Consider the following 21,667-nt stretch of genomic DNA (forward strand, 5'->3'; position numbering starts at 1 on the left):
TCCAACCCCACACCTGGCAAACGGCATTTGAGAGACCAATTCAGGGTTGCCGCTCTGTGGCTTCGGGCACTGGTCCAGGTTAAGTGCAGGGGACATTTACACCTGCGGCAGCCATGCAACCCTGGCTTGAATGAGTTTCCGGTCTGGTTATGAAAGGAGGTTTTGAAAGGGAGGTAAAAAAGACAAAAACAGGAGGACTATGGATGTCTATTTCTGGAACCCAGAAGCAGAAAGGTTGTTTTTTAGACATTTCCCACTCACAGCCTACCAGCAGGGCAGGAAAGTGAGCTACCTAGCGTGTACGCAGAGCTGATGGGCATGGAAAATCCAACAGGGGGTCCCCTGTGATCAGGAATCCACCTTCAGTCTGTGAGAGTTCAGCACCAGCTTCTCTCTTCTGATGCCACCTCCCGAGGGGTGAACGGGTGCCCTGTGCTGGTTAGGCACATCCTGCTTCCAGCAGAATGAAATGTGCCCACTGACACATCTCAACGGCAAGTAAGTCCCAAATCTTACACTTGGGAGTATGAGTTTCTGCTTCTCCAGAAACAGTCTGAGGGATCTGCTGACTTGAGTTAGGGCAGAGAAAATAAAATGAGAATAGATACGGAGCTCCAAACATGATTACCAGCATGAGATACAAACCGAGGCCGCCCCAAGCCAGGGCCCTCTCCCAAGAGCAAGACTGGCTCTGAGAACCTGGGAGGAAGTGAAGTATTACTTAAGGTGTTCCTACCCTTATGATGGAAATTATGCAATATGAATGTGTGTCTAGATTATGCAGTCTGATTCTGGGTCCCACAAAGGTCTCAAGTCGTTAAAAGGCCCCTCATCTTTCAATATTTATAAAACGAACCAATGTCAAAAGAATGCAGGAACACACCGTTCATGGATGTCATTACTAATGTGGAAACGACTTTACGGTGGTATCTTCACCTCTGCCTGACCTCAGGGGTCTTTAAATATTTCACTTTGAGTCACATGCACAAGGCATTCTGAGGATTCCAGGCTCTCTCCTTCCCCCCTCAGTTCTCAGACAAAAGTGTCCCACATGCATTTGAATTTGACTCAGTAACCACACACGCGAGAGAACCCTAAGTATACATTTACTATCCACATAGAGGTAGCAAGAAATAATAATGAAAAGGGAATACTCAACTGCAGTGCTCACCTTCAAACCCTCACCTGCGAAGGGGAGGAGGGACTCAGATGCCTCAGGGACCAGGCAGATAAGACAAATAAATGAAACAGTCCAGGTGACAGAGTACAAGTCTTGTCAAAAGAGGCAACTCCTACACAGTTCCATTAATTTTCCACTTTTGAAAATGCAGATCAGAGTTGTCAGAAAGGCTGATTGTCACTTGAAACCTCCTGATTCTTAGACGGTGGCCCCAGTCCTCAGAGGTCTGGTGCGCAGATGGTGACGTCTCCCTAAGTGTGGTGTTAGGCTGCCACTCACCAGCCAGCATTTGCAACTGCAACAGAGGGGCCCACACACAGGGGCTCTCCTGCTTCACGCTGCACGCGGCCGGACTCCTGAGCCGTGCAGAACAACTAAATACAGAGAGGTGGGAGGCTCAGGCTGGCCCTCACGGTCAGCAGCTGGCTGGCAGGACTACATGGCCGACTGCTCCTGCAGGAAGCCTTCAGGGCCTGGGAGGCCCTTATCTGGCTCCGAAGCCAGAGCTGCTTCTCGAAGGACTTCCAAGTGCTCCTCGGCGGCGGACAGTGACTGGTCGATCCAATCCAGACCCCCAGTCAAGTGGCAGGCATTCCTGGTCACCAGCACCAGATGGCTGACAGACAGGAGCAGGGCAGTTGTCCTGGAAGAAGACAAACAGAATCAGGTTCCCTAGGAAAGAAGGGACTTTGTACCAAAGCCCAAATGGTCTAAAGTCTGCTCCCCAAACTGCAGTCCTTCACCGGGAAGTTGGGGAGTACGTAGTTTAAAAATGGCATCATGATCAAACGGATGTGGTAATACCTAATTTAAACAAGGTGGACTAAAGCCCTCCTCAGAGCCTTCAACGTGCGAAATAAAGCCCTACAGGGAAAATATGCCACGTCTCATTAGCTTATTTAGGACTGTGGCACCCACTTTTTCCTGCACAGCTACTCACAGCTCCAGAAGAGGGTCTTATCGGGCAATTTGGATCTAGGAAATTGGATGAGCACACCCTCATCAGCTACCCACTTAAATATAGGCTATATACCCCTCTTATTGCTTATGAATCAGTAAGCCCAGAGCAGGCTTACCCTTCTCTGAAAGAGAAACAATTATAGAAAACCCAACTGAGGGGGAGTATTTTTTAGCTGTATTGAAAGATTCACTACAGAGTATCTTTCACACAGTGCAGTGCAGAATGCACTGGGGGTGTGTCACAGGTCACAGCCCACGGACACAGCTGTGCAGCACCAGGAGTGGGGCAGGGAAACCAGCTGCCGCGCCGAGACCCACTGCCCAGGTCGCAGTCATTACACACCAGGTCTATGAAACAGTTGTAGAAATCCGAGAGACAAAGAATCTGGTTTTTAAAGTGAGCTTACATCTGGTTCAGGAGGACAGCAATTTCAGATGCTAAGTCTGTCCTGCGTATCGGGGAGGATCAGGAGCGAGGGGTTTCTGGGTATGCCGTTCTCGCTGCCCTGCTCACCATGCACCCCACTGATCCACTGGGTGGCACTCACAGCTCAGGTGTGTCGGATTCCGGGGTCCGCAGAGCCAAGAGACATGGAAGGGAGGGGAGGCGCTGATAGGACTTAGTGGGGCTGGATGTGTAATCAAAATTTCAATATCTGAACTGGCTGCAGACCATTCACACCGCACTGAACTGTACCCAAGGCCCAGGACAGCCCAGGAATCCAGCAGAACAGCCTTCTCCTCAACCACCCAACAGCCGACCTCGCAGGTCGGATCAGCCCGTGAGCCCCCAGCATGGAGAGGAGAATGGCCACGCTCACCGTGCGTCCAGGAGTTTTGGGTCCAGCGGAGGGTACATTGATTTCACAACATCGTCCACTCTGAGGGGAGGCAAAGGGTCTTCAGTATTTCACTCCCCTTATCTCCTTTACTCCCTCCTTCCTTTCTACCTCTCTTTAGCCCAGTTCTTCTCTTCAGTGGCTCTTTCTCTGACAGAGACTTAGGAAGACTTCAGGTTCAGTTAAAGGAATATTTTGTTTGCTGGTTTGGTTTTAGTTCCAACGGTTGAAAAATTACATACTCAAACATCTGGGATGATGTTCAAGATACACTGTTAATTGAAAAGACAAGCTGCCAAACAATTATAAAGTTTGATCAAACCCATTTGCATAAAAATAAACAAAAGCTATGAAATGCAGAGAAGAAAAGTCTCGATGAACATTCACTATTCAATAGCCACCAGCTCCACGAATTGGGAGGGGTTAGAATCAGGAGGATACTTCACTTTCCTGATAATCAATTTCGCCCATGTTTTTATTTTTACTACAGGTATTATGTTTGTGTTTTTTTTAAAAGCATGGTGAAAATTTATATAGAACACTAAAAAAACTACCTACACGTTTAATTTGGGTGCAAACTGCTCCACTGTATTTCTTTTAACAGATGGTATAGTTTGTGGTTAATTTTTTTTTAATCTAGTTCAGAAAGGAACAAACTATTCATTCTGATTTGCATGGTACAAAGTCTCACTCAAAATTTTTGCCCTTGGACCACTTGATAATCTAAGGAAAAAATAATGTATCACAGTAGTCCCTCTCAATATCACGGTTCACTTATCACGGCCTCACTGTATCGCGGGATTTTTAAATATATATTTAATTATTTATCACAGATTTTTCGCTATATCGTGGGGTTCTGCAGTACTGTACAGTAAATACTAAAAATAAATGTAAGGTTCCTACTCTGTGGAGTTTCACCTATCGCGGGGGCGGGGGGGGGGGGGGTGTCCTAGAACGTAATACCCGCAATAAGTGAGGGATCACTGTATTTGATTCCTAAACACATTTGAAAACAGATGTCCTTAAATGACCCTGTCTCGGGGCTGAGGGGCCGGTGAGAAAATGCAGACATGCAGAGACACGGTCACTCTCAGCCCCTGCTTAGCTGGCCCTTCCTCCACAGTGCTATGGAGCTGAGGCCGCTGTCCTTGAAACTCATGTGCTACCAATACACCATGTGGAATAAATGGAGCAAGAAAAACAATGGGTTAGAATCAGCCAGAAGGAGAACGAAGTGTGAGGACAAAAAGCCAAAGCAAGGATGCAGACTGAGTTGTGGTGGGGAACATTCTGGAAGTAGCCTGAGGTGCTCGGGGCAGGATAAACCCCGGAGCAGCAGGTCAAGTCCACCCCTGAGCAATGCCACACCCACACCCGGGCTCCACTGCTAATCCTGATCACCCAGGACTGCACTCAGCCTCAGAAATCTCGATGTCTTTCCTCCTCCCACCCCTCCTGGCATCACATGAATGTGTCTGGCCCTTAGGAGTCACAGGAAGCATGATGAAGGTCCAACAGGTATAAGCAGTGCAGTCTCTACCAGTAATGAGTGGTCAGAGGACTGTGGTGTCTTCCCAGAGCCTGGGTTGGAGGGCCTTCCAGGCCAGGGGCCAACCTACCCTGACATACCACACCCACCTAGGGAGAGCTCCACTAAAAGCCAAGAAATATACTGGGCTCAGTCCCTCCCACTTTTTCAATACAATGAACTCCCTGGACAGAGTTCAAGTGCTCCAACTCTTTCATACTCCCCTAGAGGGGCTGGTTCCTTGTGATTCACCCAAGGCCACGGCAACCAGGAAAGCAAGGAACCCTGGAACTCAGGAGGTGCCACCATTTCCAAAGGGATATGGAGGCACCCTTCCTGATGATGAGGCCATGTGGCTGATTGAGAAAACATCCTGGCCCTGGCCAGTGTGGCTCAGTTGGTTGGTGCATCTTCCAGTGGGTCGGAAGGTCACGGGTTTGACTCCCAGTTAAGGGCACATGCTTAGCTTGCAGGTTCAGTCCCTGGGAGGGGTGCATATGAGAGACAACCGATTGAGGTTTCTCTCTCACATCAATATTTCTCTCCCTTCCTTTCCCTCTCTCTAAAATCAATAAGCATGCCCACCGGTGAGGATTGATAAAAAGAAAGAAAGAAAACATCCTGGACAGGGACACCTCACTCAGGCACATTCACATACCATCCACCAGATGGGGCACAAACTTAGCACAGCCCTTCCTCCTAAGAAAGGGGCTTTATTTTTCTTCACCAAATTGAGCCCACAGGAGGGGGTGTAGCTGTTGACTGCTGTCTGCTGGTCACCTCCCACACGGGATTTTGCTGAGGCCTGGAATTTGGGAGATCTGAGTGATGAATGGCTTCACCTCCCACCCAGGCCTAGCGGCTGCTGGCTGAGCCATGGATGGAGCAGTGGGTGACAGCCACCCCCAAATCAGTCCCCAGTACAGAGATGGGTGGGGGACAGGACATGGCCAGGAGGTGATTGCAGGTGGGGGTGTGGGCCCCTGTGGGAAGCGTGCCTCTGGCCCCGAGCGCAGGAGAAAGGAGGGACAAAGGGAGGGAAGGAGCCCCAGCTGGTGTGAACTGAGAAGGAGGCAGCGGCCACGGCGGGGTCCGCCAAGCAGAGGAGTCAGCACGGGTCGGGCGCTGCAGTTTCCCACAAGCCGCTGGAGGTGGGGCACCTGTGTGACAACACCTCAGTGCGAAGGTCCCTCCACACCTGGACCCTCCTGGATGCTCCGTGAGCGAACAGGACAGAAAGAGCTGAAGGTGCCTGTGTGGTTTCCTGGGAGAGCCTGGCCCAGCCGACATCTGAGCTCCCAGGCCCCCGTCTCATGGAGTGTGGGGACCTAAGGCCCCAGCTGCTCACCTGGGGCTGATCCGCTTGGCCACCACGATGATGTCGCTGACACTGGCTGAAGTCTTAATCTTGGCCCCTGAGCCCATCGTCATGGCAACAAGTTTTTCTGTCAAAGTGTGGCAGATCTAAGAGAAGAAGGGGGAGAGAGACGATGAGAGGGTGACCTAGCTCCTGAACAGTTTCTGTCACCCCCACGAAGACAAATATGACCCCCACCTTGGGTCCACACCCATAGCTGGGCCTCTGAACCAAATGGGCAAACTGAAGCGAAAAGGACACAGAAATGAGGTGGGAGAGGCGAACACGGCTGGGTGAGGAGGGTGGGGTAGAATCCTCAGATCAGGGTCAGGGTTTCAGCTTAGAAAAGCCTGAACTGAAATAATCTGCCTAAGAAAAACCACGTGCTCTAATTTCACCATCGCGCTTAAGGGGAAAACCCTACTTGCTCTTTCTGTTCCTTCACGTCCTGGTTGTCTTCCAACCTCTGGGGCACCCTCAGAAACCTGGCTGCACCAAGGACAACTGTTCTCTTCAAGCACATCCTCCAAAGGTGCCACTTACTTCAACCACCTTCTAGGGTAATATATTAGCACGTTTGTCTAGGTGATGAAGAAAGGGCCTTGGAAACAAGGCAGGAAAAAGGCAGTCATGCCACGTCCCTTTCTCAGCCACCAACACTGCTGGCCACCCCCCAAAGCTGTGTTCCCCACCCCCCTCCACCCTCCTGATGTTAGAACCTGGAAACACCACTGTCCCTGGCAAAGAAGTTCCAACACCTCCCTGATACTTGGGGTTGAAAAAAAGGGGGCACAAGGAATCCCAATATCCCACCAAGGAGAGAGCCCAGAAGCTCTCCCCACAGGGACCAGGGCAAGTGACCAAAACAGAAGGACCTTGAAATTTCAATAGGAAGGTAGGAGCTTCTCCTTTGTTCTGAGGTCCCAGGATGGACCATTGATTCCAACACAACAAGACTCCTTCTTGTTGATTCATCCTCAACCTCAGGAGCCACAATCCTCTTCTTCTAATAGGCATGGGCAGGGGACAAAAGCCAGTGCCAGGACACATCCTGGCTGGAGGAAGAGATATAATATGCCATTGTGGCTCTAGATATTATACCTATATACCCAAAGAGCTTCGTGGAAGTAGATAATAAGCCTGGACTCCGTGACAACAACGTCCCACTCGCCATTTCTTTGTCCCCCAAGAAGATAGGACAAAAGAATTTTTAAGATGTTATACGAAAGGACATTGAAGAAAAGATAAAGCTTTCTCTTTTCAAATCTTGCAAAATTACTAGACAAAGAGATAAACATGGGGCTTCCTAGGTTACTGAAATGAAGAAACCAACAATATTTGCAACTGGTCAAATATTAATGTTTCAATATTACTATTTATTAGACAAGACAGTAGTATCTGACAAGAATTGGAAAACAAATGTTGAGACTATAAAAATTACCCCAACTGCAAATTGGGTACAATTTTCCACTTAGTTCTAGAGACTGTAGGCATTAAATTAAAAAAAAAAAAAATCTGTCAAGATGAAGTACTCATGGTGTGAATTTTTTAACACCAATTGTCCCATTTGGCTGACTACTGTCATGGCCAAAGAGGGCTAATGAAGGACGTTCTAGTAATTGGAGAAGTTCAGATATAGAGCTCAAGTCGCTGCAGAGGGCTGAGCTCTTTCACAAAGGAAAGTGCCCAGGGAGAAGGAGGGAAGCCCTTTTCCCCTCAACAGCTACACAGTCTCGAGCACACAGCTATCTCCACAGTAGGAGAAAAAGTGGCTGGTGACCACCCACACGGTCTTTGGTCACTGTGTTGTGAGGACGAGGACAAATAAAGCCTTTGAGAGGGTCTCAGGAATTCTGACAAATAACAAACCGTCCATGTAGAAGTGGACAGTAGAAACCCCAAGTTTCAGGCATATTCCAAAGGGCCTCCTGCAAGGGTTTCGTGCTATCCCTGAGGCCCCTTTCGAATCTGACCATCTGTGCACAGGGGTGCTCGGTGACCACCCCCTTTATCTCGCACGGCAATCAGAGTATTACCTTCAAGATGGCAATGCAGTGGGACATGAGACCCCTGGGGAGAGAAGAAGAAAGTGTCAGTGCTCATGTTTAGGGGCCCCCGTGCCCCCAGCCACCACCTCTGCTCCTCATCTGGCTCTGAGACCCTGGACACCACCAGAGAGCAGGGGCATCTCCATGTTAAAATGCACAACTCTGTGAACTAAGTGCGGAAGCACCTTCTTCCCTTCACCTTTTCCCCCACCAACTCTTCATTAGCACTATTCTCCACCAATCAGGTCATGCTCTGAGCTTCCGATACTGCTCCTTCCACCCAGCATAGCCTTCCTTTTATGCGCAGCCTGGGGACCTCTGCATCTTTCAAGAGCCAAGTCACAAGGCACCCACTCTGTGATATCCTTAGTGAAATCCACCCCCACCTGCCCACCCCTGACAACCGTAGACATCGCCACCACCGTGTGCCCACTGCGCTGTGCGCAGAGGCCCCTACTGTTTCTGAGATGCTGTGCTGAGGAGCGTTCTCTCTCCACCACCAGAGTCACAGCAGCAGTGCCTGACCCAGCGCCCTGCACACAATGCCCCCCAGACTCTGCCCAGTGAGTGAATGACTAAATGGTGGCGAGTGGAGTGGCTCTTGTCAGACGAAGAGATCCCTGAAGAAACTGAAGACAAGGCTTCATCCATGGAGCCTGACTGTCAGATTCATCAAGAATAACCACGCACATCAGAGTGACTTTATAACACGTTCTGCCACCCATCTACAGTTCTCAGTGTTCAGATCTACAAAATGGTGGCAGGGTGGGGGTGTAGGACAAACACTGTTATGTCATATCTGATTTCCCCTCTTTGTGAGAGCCAGAAAAAAGAGCAGAAGCTGACACAGTGCTCCTGGAGGCCCCAACAAGTGCTTAAAAGAAGCCAGAAAAGGGCATGAGGGAGCCCCATCTGCTACACCCAGAGGGCTCCGGGTAAGCAACTTCCCCAAGGCCTTACGAGGCGTCTTCAATCCAGTCTTCGTTCTCCAGAATGGCCTCAATGTGGGGGTTGGTGATGACGACATCATCCAGTTCTAACTCAGAGGGTTCGGACTGGGTCTCCATGGCTCCGATGAGATCCACGATGGGCCTGGAAGGAGAGCCCAGGGAAGCCGTCTCGTGACAGACGGCCACTGCCCACTCCTCCTAGAGGCCCACAATCTCCCAAAGGGAGGACAGCAGTGAGTACGTTAAAGCAGGGTCCACTTGTCCTGGATCCAAATGTAACCCTAACAGAACTGCAGTTACAGGCAGGGCACGTGGCAAGCAGGACACAAAAACAACAGCAAAGTGACAGAGAACGAGATGAGCCACTCAGGAAAGGAGCAGGACTGCAACAATCATGACAAAGATGTGTTAGACAGGGCTCCTCCTTCAGGACAAAATCAGAACCTTTTGTAACCTATTTCCCCCTCAAGCCTGCCTTTTCCTGGGAAGCTGAAGTTCCTAATACCCAACCCACCTGCACCCCCGACTTGGTCTGCAGAATCACTCTTGGGAACCGCCTTGGTCCCCCCATATAAAACCACCACCACCCTCGTAATACTGGAGAAGTAACAGCACCTACTATATCAAGAGTCTTCTTTTCAATAGCAGAGCTTTCCTGGGCGTATAAATGGGGATTTACTAATTACCAGCCACTCGAGAGAGATGCTGATAGAATTCCGAAGGAGAAGTAAGAGAAACTAAGGGTTAGCAGCCATGGCCCCTTAAAGATCCGTCCATGAAAACATCCCTAAACTGAAAGTATATTTCACACGAAGTGCATCATGAAGAAATCTGAGCAAAGAGAGACAGTCCTATGCTGGGATTTCACAACACCAAGTGTCTGCTGCTTAGATGTATCGCTGGAGGGCAGGCATCAGATTTCTGTTCCTATGAGTTTGGTTGGAAAGGTTTGGCTTGTCCAAATGCTACGTGAAGTGGCCAGTTTTGGAGAGACGGCCACACGTTCATGCTAGGTGAACATGCTGAGTCACTTTCTCCTTAGCTCAGTGAGAGCCAGAGGTAGCTCAGGACATTGGGGAATTTAAGGAACATTCATTTATTTACTTATTTTTTAATCCTCACCTGAGGACATTTTGTCATTAGTTTAGAGTGAGGGGAAGGGGAGAGGGAGAAGGAGAAGGAGGGAGAGGGAGAGAGAAACATAATTGTGAGAGAGAGACACCAATTGGTTGCTTTCTCCTATATGCCCCAACCAGGTACAGTCTTGGACCAGGGATGGAACCCACACCCTGGGTATGTGCCCTTATTGGGAACCAAACCCATGACCTTTTGGTCTATGAGGCAATGCTCCACCCAGTTGAGCCACACCAGCCGAGGCTTAAGGAACATTCTCAAGCTCTAATGTCTTTATTGGAAAGAACAGCTCTAGGGTACCGTTTTAGAGACAAAAAGCTGAGCCCAGTGGCCCAGCACCCAACCTCCTTTTCTCTCCTCGGAGCCCCAGGGCACACCCACCTCTCTGCCTCCCGCTGCCTGGACCCACTCACTTGGAATCATAGCGCTGCAGTAGGTCCCGAGGCCGGCAGTAGCGCTGCCTGCAAACCACCACCAACGCTGCAAACGAGGCCAGAAAGATGGTGGCCAGGACACCTATGGCAACAATCACTACGGTCTCCATGCTTCTGGTGGCTTCCTGGGTCCCAGTCAGAGGCAGGTTAAGGTCAGTTGAGGGCCCGGGCACAGAAGAAAATATTGGGCTCCTTAAAAAAAAGAGAGACAGGGAAAATAAAAATACATGTTAACCATATTTTATGCAGCCTAGTAATGAAACCAAACTTGGTGTCATTAGAAAAAAGTGTGAAGTTGGGGTTTTGTAGGGCCCTTCAGAAGTCAGGGCCCAGTGCGCGTGCCTGGTGCACCCACTGTTAAATCCACCTCTGGTCCCGGTCACATCCTCCACACCAGCTGAAGCTTGAAAGACACAGGGCAGAGCAGGCCCGGTAAAGAGGTTGCAAGATGGAGTGGGGAGTGAGGTCTTACCTGCTGAGAGGTGGGGGTTGAGAGGGGAAGTTAGGTTGCCCAAAATCACCTGCAGAGACTTGAAGACCTAAACAGAATTAACATGCATTTAAGTCCTGCCCCAAATTTGCTTTTCTTTTATTAAAAGAGTTTGCTCCCCAGTTGGACCAGGATGGACGTTTGTCCTGGAAGAAAAGGGAACATTTTCACCAGCACTGCCCTCTTCACATTTACAAGGGTACGAAAGAATATCCACCTCCCAGGGAGGAGGGCAGGATTGTATTTACTGAGGGTCTCCTCCGTGCCAGGCTCTTGTTTGTTAACCCTTGTAATGATCCTACGAGCCAGGTTTTAGAATCCCCATCTTGTAGTTGAAAAACCTGAGGCTCAGGGTGGTTGAGAAATTTGTCCAAGTTCATGTCGTCAGGAAGCAAAATGCGAGCCCTTAGCCTGAGGTGAACATTCACTGCCTTTTTCCTTTCTTTGAAGTACAGATGGTTCTAAATATTCTAGGAAAACTTCTGGTTGTCAGTTTCAGTGTTGGAAACTTACAAGTGGTGTTAAACTGCTACCTATTTGTTGTTTTCATTCAGGAGGCTCTTTCACGCCTGTTTTAATCTCATAGGCTGGAGGGACAAGGGCACGTCAGAGAAGTACGTAGTCACAGCGTTCTTTCGTTACAGGCCTCCTGCTCATCTCCCTTTAAGTAAGTTTCCTCCCCTCTGGGTTTTAACTTCTCCACCTGCCAAAAGGATGCTTTGACAGAGGAGTCTCCCTGACCCCTCTATTTGGATTTAATTCTATATCCCGTGTCGTAGGGGGTCCAAGTACTCCTGGTTGTCCTTCAGTAAATATTTATTGACCATCTACTATGCACCAAGCACTGGGCTGGATTCTGGAGGCTGGAGATAAGTAAGACACAGACCTCAAACCTTGAGGATCCAAGGGAAGAGGCACACAGGCAGACAAACCATTTCCACTCCATGTGCCTCTGCCACATGCAGAACTACACAGCAAACAGAGTAACGGTGCTTGCATGGCATTTTCTGGGAAAGCCTTCTTCGCAGAGCAGGTGAGGCCTGAGCTGGGTTTTGAAGGATGAGTAGGAGTGCGCCGGGTGGGCCAGGAGGCAACTCGGCTGGCTCCTAGTGCCAAGGACGCCTTTCTCCGAGTCCTCACGTTGCTGTTCTCCCACCTGGAATCACTTGCCCACAAGGGCAAGGTTGGGCTCTCTTCCATCTCTGTATCTCCGATCGATGGTGTATGTTGGGAGCAGTGGGGCTAATTCTCAGGGTCTGCCTCAGTTTCTCTAGATGTGTGTTTATACTGTGCCTTTTAAAGCGCTACCTCCTTTAGCCCTTTTCCTTTCCTTCTCTCGTTTCTCTCTCCATTTGCCAGTTTTCCTCTGTACTCCGGAGACACACCCCCCATGCCCCGTGTCTTCCCCTTCTCAGAATATCCTTTTCCTCCCACTGCCCGTGGCCCCCTAGAGCACCCCCTTTGTTTCCTCTCCCTGCCTGTGCGCTTGAGTGTTTCCCTGTGTGTACGAGCTTCCTGAGTCTTCCGTCTTTCCCTGGAATTCGTCCGTATGCGTGTTCCTTTGCGTGTGTTTCCTTTGTGCGTATTCTCCTCTGTGTGTTTCAGGATGAGTTTTTCTCTTCCTTTGCATAGCTTGGGGAGGTCCCAGTCTCTCCCTCGCTCTTTCTCCCTTCCCATCGGTGGCGTTCTCCGTCCACAAGAATAAAACAGACCCAAGCGTTCCCCCTCCCCCTTCCCGGCCACCCAGGACACCCACCCTAAACACCCATGAGGTCAGGAGGGATTCCCACCGGTGAGCGCACGCCGCACGGGGCTACCGCGCCAGCAACTCCAACTTGCTCCAACTTTCCCCAACTCTGGGCGCCCGTGCGAGCACCGTGGCCGCAACAAAGGCGGCTGCGCCGGGCTCCCCTCCCCCAAGGCAGCGCCCCACGCCCCCTAATCCGGCCGGCTGCCCGGCTCTCCCTCTCCCAAGGGGCTGGGCAGGGCGACTCGCCTCTGGGCCCCCGTCCCGCAGCTGCGGGCGGCAGGGCTCACCCACCTCAGGCTGCGACTGCAGGACGCATTCCGGGGCGCTCCCGCGGCCGGCCCCCCGCTGATGGCCAAGTCCGGGCGCGGGAGCGGCGGGCGGCTCCTGGGAGCGGGGCATGCCGGGAAGGAGCTGGGCTGTCCCAAGGAATCGAGATAAGTCCCTCGGCGCGGCCAGACACCCGGCGGAGCGGGAGGGGGAGACGGGCCGCAGCCAAATCCCCCTGCTAGGCGCCGCTGTCACCGCCAGCCCCGCCGTGGGCCCGGGGCCGGGCAGCGGGAGGCAGGTCACTCTGAGAGCCAACAAGCGGTCCCCGCGCCCCCGCGGAGGCCTGGCCCAGGCTGGCAGAGTGGAAGGAAGCGGAGAGGATCCCTGCCTCCCCCTAACGCCCACCCAGGCTGGCCATTCAGTGGGGGCTGGGAAGCAAGCGCAGTTTCCACAGTGTGACTGGCCTTGGCTCGAGTGGGCTCTGCTACCTGCTGTCTGGCTTAAATCCTGGCTGTGCCCCTCACTGGCCGTGGGCACCTTATTTCACGTCCCCGTGCCTTGGTTTCTTCATCTGTAAATGAGAGTATACTTGTAAGCATCCTTGGAGTAGATAACATGCCGCATGCAATGCATTAAGAGTGTCCCGCCCCGATGAATATGAATGCTGGGGGCATGAGTAGAAATGCTGCCTGCCCCCTCTGTTGTCACTCGGCTTCATCCCGAACCAAAGGGGGACTCAGTGTGTCCACCAGGACACAGCCTCCACCCTGCAAACGGCCATCCCCTGGCCATGCCTAAGGATGCCCACACCAGGCTGTGCGGGCCTCTGTGGAAGGGGGGAGGTCCAGTAGGCCCTGGAAGCAGGCTGGGGCTTCTTGGGCAGAGATTTCGAGGCCCATGTGCCAGGACTGTGGTCTAGAACAGTGATTTTCTGCAAGAATTTTTAAAACATGCAATACCTGACTTTTTAATCAGAGGCACTGACTTCTTTTCCTTTAGACTGTCAAGTTAAAAAATGACAACAGCCAATACAACAATAGCCACCCAGTGTGAATGAATCAGAATTATACCTATGTTTGGCAAGTGTGGCACAGAATTTTAGTAATTAGTTTATGTGTACCATCAGATGAAAAAATATTGAAACATCTCTGGTCTAGAAGGAGGAATGCACTCTAGATGCATTGGCCCTGGACTCCTAGCCCTGTGAAGGTGGGGTGGGACCAGAGCAGGGCCAACTAAAGCCTGGTACCCACCTGGCACAGTGGCCCAGTTGACCAGTCTAAGGTCAGTACTGGTGGCAAGGACAAAGGATGCAGATTAGGTCCAGAACAATTTAATATGAGTGCTGTACCCTTGGTAACCCCTTAGGCCACATCCAGTCCACAGAGGTGGGGTTTTGTTGTTGTTTGTTTGTTTTTTTGTCTTACAGTTTTTAAAAAGTCAAATTAGTTGCTAACATTTTTTAAAAATCAGGAATTTCACTTATACTTCTAAATTTCCAGCTGGGTGATGTGGTAGCTCTATTCTTACTTTTTAAGGAATCTCTATCTGTTTCCCATAGCAGCTGTACCAGCTTACATTCCATCAGCAGTGTATGAAGGTTCTTTTTCTCCACATCCTCTCCAGCACTTGTTATCTCTTGTCTTGTTGATAACAGCCGTTCTAACAGATGTGAGGTGATAGCTCGTTGTGGTTTTAGGTAGCATTTCCCTAATAGCTAGTGAAGCTGAGCATCTTTTCATGTATCTATTTGCTAGTTGTATACCTTTTTGGGAAAAGTGTTCAGGTCTGCTGCCCATTTTTTAATTGGATTGTTTTTGTTGTTTGTTGAATTGTATGATTGTTTACATATTTTGGATATTAGCCCCTTATTGGAGGTATTGTTTGCAAATATGTTCTCCCATTAGGTTGCTAGACCTTTTTGTTGGTTGATGGTAGCTTTTACTGTGCAGAAGCTTTATAGTTTGATGTAGTTCCATTCATGTGTTTTTGCTTTTACTTTCCTTGCCTTTGAAATCAAATTCACAAAATCCTTTCTGAGGCCAATGTCCATAAGTTTAGTACCTATATTTTCTTCTATTTATTGTAGGTCTTTGATCTATTTTGAGTTTATCTTTGTGTATGGTGTCCAATGGCAGACTAGTTTCATTTTCTTGCATGTAGCTTTCCAATTTTTTTCATGCCATTTATTGAAGAGGCTTTCTTTTCTTCATTGTATGTTTTTACCTCCTTTGTTGAAAATTAGTTGCCCGTATATGCGTGGGTTTATTTCTGGGCTCTCAATTCTGTTCTATTTGATTGGTCCGTGTCTGTTTTTCTGCCAGTCCCATGCTGTTTTGATTATTGTAGTTTTGTAGCATAATATGAACTCAGGAAGTGTGCTGCCTCTGGCATTGTTCTTTTTTGTCAGGAATGCTTCAGCTATCTGGATTTTGTGTGTGTGTGATTCCTTACAAATGCCATTGAGATTTTGATGGGGATTGCATTAAATCTGTATATTGCTTTAGGTAATACGGCCATTTTAATTGTGTCAAGTCTTCCAATCCATGAATATGGAATATCTTCCCAGGGTCCAGGTTAAGCCATCCCCTCTACCCCAGTGCAGCCCTATGGTTGGAGCAGGAGGAGCTGAGCCAGCTCTAGGGAGACAGGGTGGCAGCCCTGGTGTGTTCCAGCCATGCATGGGTAGAGCCTGGGAGGGAGTTTGCTGACTACTCTGCTTAACCTACACTTCCCCATGCTACAGCATTCTTCATCTTCCTCTTTTAAGGGTGAAGACATGTTGAAAATTCATTTCATTGTTGGAAATGGGATGATTAAACTGGTTGTTTCTATCTTCATCATTGTCATAATAAAATGAAAGGACAGCCCATGGCATAAAGTAATCCTGTATGTCTAGAGTAGGGAGCATTAATTGAATACAGATGGCCATTTGGGATCTTGCTGGGTTGTATTTCAGGAGTATGGGATAATAATGCCAGTTAATCATTTTTACAAGATATAAAATTACTGGCTCTTCTAGAAGAGTCATTAAGAAAAGCAATTTTTCACAGCAATTGAAAATAGAGTTTTAATTATTTAATACAGAAATTAAACTATTAGAGTCCAGTTTTGGATGAGGAAACTTAATAGAAATTTATATACAAGGGTTTGTGAACATTGTAATTTATTAACCCACCTAATTTCTTAATCCAGATCTTCCTGGAAGCCTGTTTTAACTGTGACTGTGAAATAAGTCAGGAGAGGACAGAAGCCCAGGTGCCCTGAGCCCCAAGTGGGCAGGGGGAGGAGCAGGGTGGTCTCTCCAGGTGGAGTCCCAGGGAGGGACCCAGGAGCCAAGAGAGCCCATGCCAGGAGGTGTCAACACTGTCAGGACGGGTGGAGGTGGCAGCAGGCTGGCAAAGGGCAGGGCATGTGATGGTCACACCAGGGACGATGGACCTCAATTTGTGCCTGGGTGATGCTTTTCTATGGTACATAAAGTGTTGACACAGAGGCCAGCACGGGGGGCAACTCACCTTACAGGTCACGAATATGACCAGAGCACACATTACTGGCCCAGTGACAGGATACCTGATGTGCCCAGGGGCCCTGCCCCTTCATCTTCAGGCCTCCACCTCCCCAGGGACAAGTGGCCCAATGGGCCAGGCCTACCCTCCATGCCCAGAGGTCCCTGGTGTTTGCAGGCGGCCTGCTGGAGGGCATAGATGCTTTAAAGGAGAATTTGGACTTTTAGATCTTAAAATGGAAAAAAATTTTAGCACATAAAGTGAAAACATTGAGGATGTATCAGGGTGCAGGCAGAGAGAACAGAAATTCATCAAACGTTGACCTTTGCTGTTGTCTGCAAGGACTTTATTTTCCACATTTCCTATAATAAAACATATTAAAAACACTCCTTATATCTAGACCACCAACTTACACCACACATAAGGATAAACTCAAGGTGGATCAAAGACTTAAATGAAAGCCGTGACACCATAAAAGTCCTAGAGGAAAACACAGGCAGGAAAATTTCAGATATCCCACGTACCAATAGTTTTACCAATATATCTCCTAAGGCGATGGAAATGAAAGAATACATCAAACTAAAGAGTTTCTGCTCAGCAAAAGAAAACATCAGCAAGACGAAAAGGGAACCAACCATATGGGAAAATATATTTGCCAATGATACCTCAGACAAGGGATTGATCTCCAAAATATATAAAGAACTTATTACAACTCAACACCAAGAAGACAGACAACCCAATTTAAAAATGGGCAAGGAACTGAACAAACACTTCTTTAAAGAAGACATACAGAGGGTCCATAGGCATATGAAAGAATGCTCAACATCATTGGCCATCAGAGAGATGCAAATAAAAACCACAATGAGATACCACCTCACACCAGTCAGAAAGGCCATCATCAACAAATCAACAAACAAGTGCTGGCAGGGATGTGGAGAAAAGGGAACCCCCGTGCACTGTTGGTGGGAATGCAGACTGGTGCAGCCACTGTGGAAAACAGTATGGAATTTCCTCAAAAAACTAAAAATGGAACTGCCTTTCAAACCAGTGATTCCACTGCTAAGATTATACCCGAATAATCCTGAAACACCAATTCAAAAGAACTTATGCACCCCTGTGTTCATAGCAGCACTGTTTACAATAGCCAAGGGCTGGAAACAACCTAAGTGCCCATCTGTAGATGAGTGGGTCAAAAAACTGTGGTACATTTACACAATGGAATTCTATGTAGCAGAGAGAAAACATGGATGGAACTAGAAAGAATTTTGCTTAGCAAAATAAGCCAGGCAACAAAAGACAAATACCATATAATCTCACCTAATACAGGAAATTAATGAACAATACAAACAAACACTCGAAATTGAATCAAAGGCATGTAAACAAGGAACAGAGTAACAGTTACCAGGAGGCAGGGGGGGGGGGGAGGAGAGGGATAAGTAGGGGAAGAGTTTAGTAAAGGAACGAATATAAATAACCCACGGACATGGACAACGAGGTGGGGATTGACTATGGGAGAAGGGGTGGGCTGGGTGGGAGGGAGAAATGGGAGGAAAAGTGGGACAACTGGAATAGAAAAACAATAAATAAATCAAATTTTAAAAAAGTAAAATAAAACAGATTCAAAACATGAAAATATGGAAATCACTATTTTCAAGACATAAATTAAGAAAATAAGACAAACTTTTAAAACAGTGATTGACAACCAGGACATTCACTGCCAGCCTGGGACAGAGGGACCCAGATGCAGAGGGGCTGGACCAATGTAGACGGGGTGCCGCATGGACCAGGGACTGGAGGCTATGAGACACTACCTCTGCTGCCACGTCCCTCAGAGATAGGACAGCACGCTTGAATAAGGGGCAACTGGGAGGCAGGGAGACAGGAGTGATGGCCCTGGCCTCACACTACCTGCTCCGCTCTCACGCGGTCGCGTTACCTGACAGAGACGCCGTCCTCCTGGGTGTGAAATGGGACTCACAGGGCTCGCCCTGCCCGCCTGCCAGGTGGCAGCAAGGATCGTACGAGATGATGAAAGCGCACGTGTTTATAAAGGACGTCACCCGCACACAGGGGAAGGTCACCTGGTGTTTCTCCAATGCCTCTGGGGGCCCAGCTGCGTCAGGACTGCCCGGAAGGTCAATCAAATGCAGTTCCTGGGCCTGGCCCAGAGCTCCTGAGCCACGCTCTCTGGTGGTGAATCCCAGTGACCTGGGTTTTAAATGAGACTCCCTGGTCATTCTTATGAGTCCTCATGTTTAAGGACCACTGGCTTATTTTTATGATATCCGACCCCCAGATGGCACACTCAGTTCTCCCTTTAGCTACTCGGGTCCCCTGAGCGTGCTCTGAAGGGTTACTAGGTGCCTAGTGTCTGAGCAGCCTCCCTCCCACTCCCCCCAGCTCCAGCTCCAGGATGTCCTTTGAATATGTCCAAGAGGCATCATGGAACAGTGCGAAAAGCAGGGGTTTTGGAATTAGACCAGGACTGGAATCCCAGCTCTTCAGGTAAATGACCTAACTGCCTGCATCTTCGTTGCTCTCCTATCAATAACAGTGACAACAGTTAACTCAAGGTTATTGATGGGATTACAGGAAGTAAGCTGATATAGAAAAGTAGCTGCCACATGGAATACTAGTTCCCTCCTCCCAAGGGGCTGGAGACCCACCTGGGTTTGTTTTGGGTGGGTGTCACTTCACATGGCACGTTTGGACCCATGGAGGACCTGATGCTCAGAACCTGGCAGCAAAGCTGTTGCTGAATTCTCCAGGCCCTGTCTTGCATGAGACCCACCACTTCCTGTGCAGGGCTATGAAAGTTTAATTAGCAACTCCCTGAGATACGCATTGTTAAAACACTGCTGCACTGGCTGCTACACCCAGCCAGGCCTGCCCCAGGGCATGGGGCTCCCCTGGGGCGTGTACCAGGCCACCAGGCAGAGCCCGAAAACCCTGTGACTGGGTGGGGAGAGCCTTCACTGTGGATGGGGCTGCAGAGCTTGGGCAGATCAGCACAGCGGCCTCCTGCAGAGCTCTGTGGTCACAGATCTGTGCTGAGCTTGGCAATGGCTCTGAGTTGCAGCTTTTCATCTGCATGGAAACACAGCTACCTGCCTCCCTCGTTGGAGTAGGGACTCTCTAGACAGAGCTAGGCCTCTCTCATCAGATTAGGGTTCTCTAGGGCAGGGCTGTGTCCTTCCCATCAAACTGGGGCTCCAGTCAGGGCAGAACTGTGCTCTGCCCATCAGACTAGGAGGTTTCCTGGACAGGGCTGTGTCCAGCATCTGATTGAGGGCCAAGGGCCCCCTCCCCAAGTGGGGAGGCTGCCTGCACATTGTTCATATGACACACAGCAGGTACTCAATGGAGTGGAGATCCTGTCCCCTGCCATTGGCAAAGGAGTGCAGAAAACTTTGCCTTAAGAAAATCCAGTCTGCAAAATTCACCCAACCTTGAGTCAGGGCAGGGGTTGCTTTAATTATTGAAGGATCCCTCATTTTCACCAGGGGCTTAGCCAGGGTCCTTTAAATGGCAGCTACATGTGCACAACACCAGGCCCATTTACAAACCATTAGCTACTTGACAGCGGTGTTAGCGGGGAGAGAGAAGGAGCACAGCCCGTGTCGTGGGGAGCCATCCCTAAGAGCTATGACCTGCTGGCAATCAAATAGGATAGCAGGGAAAAAATTAGGTCTGGAAGAGTAACCCAAGATAAAGATTTCATTGATTAATATCTATTTCACCCTCTTCCCAGGAACCCATCCTTCAGTTGTTCAAAGCAAGGTGTAAATGCAGAGTCACGCTCCCTCAGATATTTTCTCCTAAACTTTAAAACCTGGTGACAGGTGATTAGAATGAGCCTTCATGGTATAAGATGCCAACGTTATAATTGTTAATTCTGGCTGTGATTTATCCTGCAATCCCTTTGGGTAGCTAAACAGCTCTGACCGTGAGTTGCCCGATCGGCTTCTAAGTCTTGTTCGTGAACCACTCTTGTTCTCTCAGTCCTTTCTCTGGGCTGCGGCAATTCTTAACCACTGTCTTAGAGCCTCTGTCTCCTGAGGGTGTGGAAGGGAAGAACCATCTACTAGAAAGAACATGTGGAGGACAGAAAGCTCCTGGCGTTGAGGAGGTAGGCAGGTGGAGGGCTGAGGGCACAGGATGCAGGTCACGGTCTGTGCCCAGTGACCTCCAGGGTGTGAGGCACCCTTGCCTGCTTGGGGTCTTTGGCTCAGGGGGCTGAGCAAATCCTGCCCACTGAGCTCCAGTGAGTGTCTAGAGGACCTCCGTTAAGAAAATGCTGAGTGCTGAACTGTGAATCCACCATACAGATAAATTCGGGCAGCGTGGCACAGACCACGGATGCTCCAGGCCTGGAGTCCTCATCCTCCTGGGCTGGTTGCTTTTCCCAGCCCCCTTTGCCTCTAGGTGTGGCGTGTGGCTAGTTCTCACCCATGAGCTGTGGGTAGAGGTGAGGTGGGAGAGATGGTCAAGCGTAGAGGTCCTAGAGGACAGAGCCACAGGAGGGGAGAAGCTGGATCCCTGAGTGGCTGCATGGAGCCGAGACCTCCACCCCACTTTGCACTGGACTAGAACATGAGTGAGGAATAAAATTTCATTGTGACAAAACACTCAGATGTAAGCGTTAGCTTTTCCTGCCTACAACAGGCAGTCCTATCCCGAGGATGTGTTTATGGATTGGAGAGAGAGAGAAATAGGAAGAGAGAAAGAAGCATCAATTGGTGGCCTCCCGTACACGTCATGACCAGGAATTGAACCCACAACTTAGGTATGTGCCCTGACCCTGACCGGGAATCAAACCCACAGCCTTTTGGTGTACAGGGCAAGTACTCCAACCAAATGAGCCACACCAGTCGGGGCCAGAATTTTGTGATTTTACTGCTAACAAAACATCATCATCAATACTCGAGAAAATCAAGGGAAATCAATAATCAACAGTTTCCTGAGCTGTGTGTGAGCCACAATTCTTTAGAAGACTGTCCTCAGAGTGCCAGTGGCTTTCCCTTTGCCTGATGCCAGAGAGAATTTATCATTACAGAAAAGCTTATGGCGCAGGTTTAGCAAATGTGGCGTCTCAGGTGTTCCAGCGCTTCATTAATCAAGCAAACACCGCTTCGTTACTTACACTTCAGTCCCTTGGATCGTAAACAAACACGCAGATGTAAAGCTGGGGTGAGATGTCCTCTGTCATCGACCCCGAGGA

General features: G+C 49.3%; 1 protein-coding gene across 1 annotated transcript; it reads right to left on the bottom strand.

Annotated features, from left to right (window-relative positions):
* Positions 1–1,089: 1,089 nt before the first annotated feature.
* LOC149998114 (transmembrane protein 98) lies at positions 1,090–13,074 on the bottom strand. Its single transcript, XM_090291702.1, has 7 exons — positions 12,962–13,074; positions 10,410–10,622; positions 8,873–9,004; positions 7,901–7,934; positions 5,856–5,971; positions 2,962–3,021; positions 1,090–1,823 (listed from the first exon to the last, which is right to left on the bottom strand). The coding sequence occupies exons 2-7, from the start codon at positions 10,538–10,540 to the stop codon at positions 1,616–1,618; spliced, it is 681 nt and encodes a 226-aa protein (XP_090147828.1). The 5' UTR covers positions 10,541–10,622; positions 12,962–13,074; the 3' UTR covers positions 1,090–1,615.
* Between the last annotated feature and the right edge of the window lie 8,593 nt (positions 13,075–21,667).

This window comes from Furipterus horrens, unplaced genomic scaffold (assembly GCF_987537825.1).
Source record: "Furipterus horrens unplaced genomic scaffold, mFurHor1.1.pri manual_scaffold_11, whole genome shotgun sequence".
Taxonomy (NCBI): domain Eukaryota; kingdom Metazoa; phylum Chordata; class Mammalia; order Chiroptera; family Furipteridae; genus Furipterus; species Furipterus horrens.

Excerpts from the sequence above, each read along its gene's own strand:
- LOC149998114 (XM_090291702.1), bottom strand. The coding sequence starts at position 10,540 with ATGGAGACCGTAGTGATTGTTGCCATAGGTGTCCTGGCCACCATCTTT. Across the intron at positions 9,005-10,409 it reads CTGCAGCGCTATGATTCCAA|GCCCATCGTGGATCTCATCG; the intron begins GTGAGTGGGTCC and ends CTCTCCTTCCAG. Across the intron at positions 1,824-2,961 it reads CCAAAACTCCTGGACGCACG|GACAACTGCCCTGCTCCTGT; the intron begins GTGAGCGTGGCC and ends GTCTTCTTCCAG.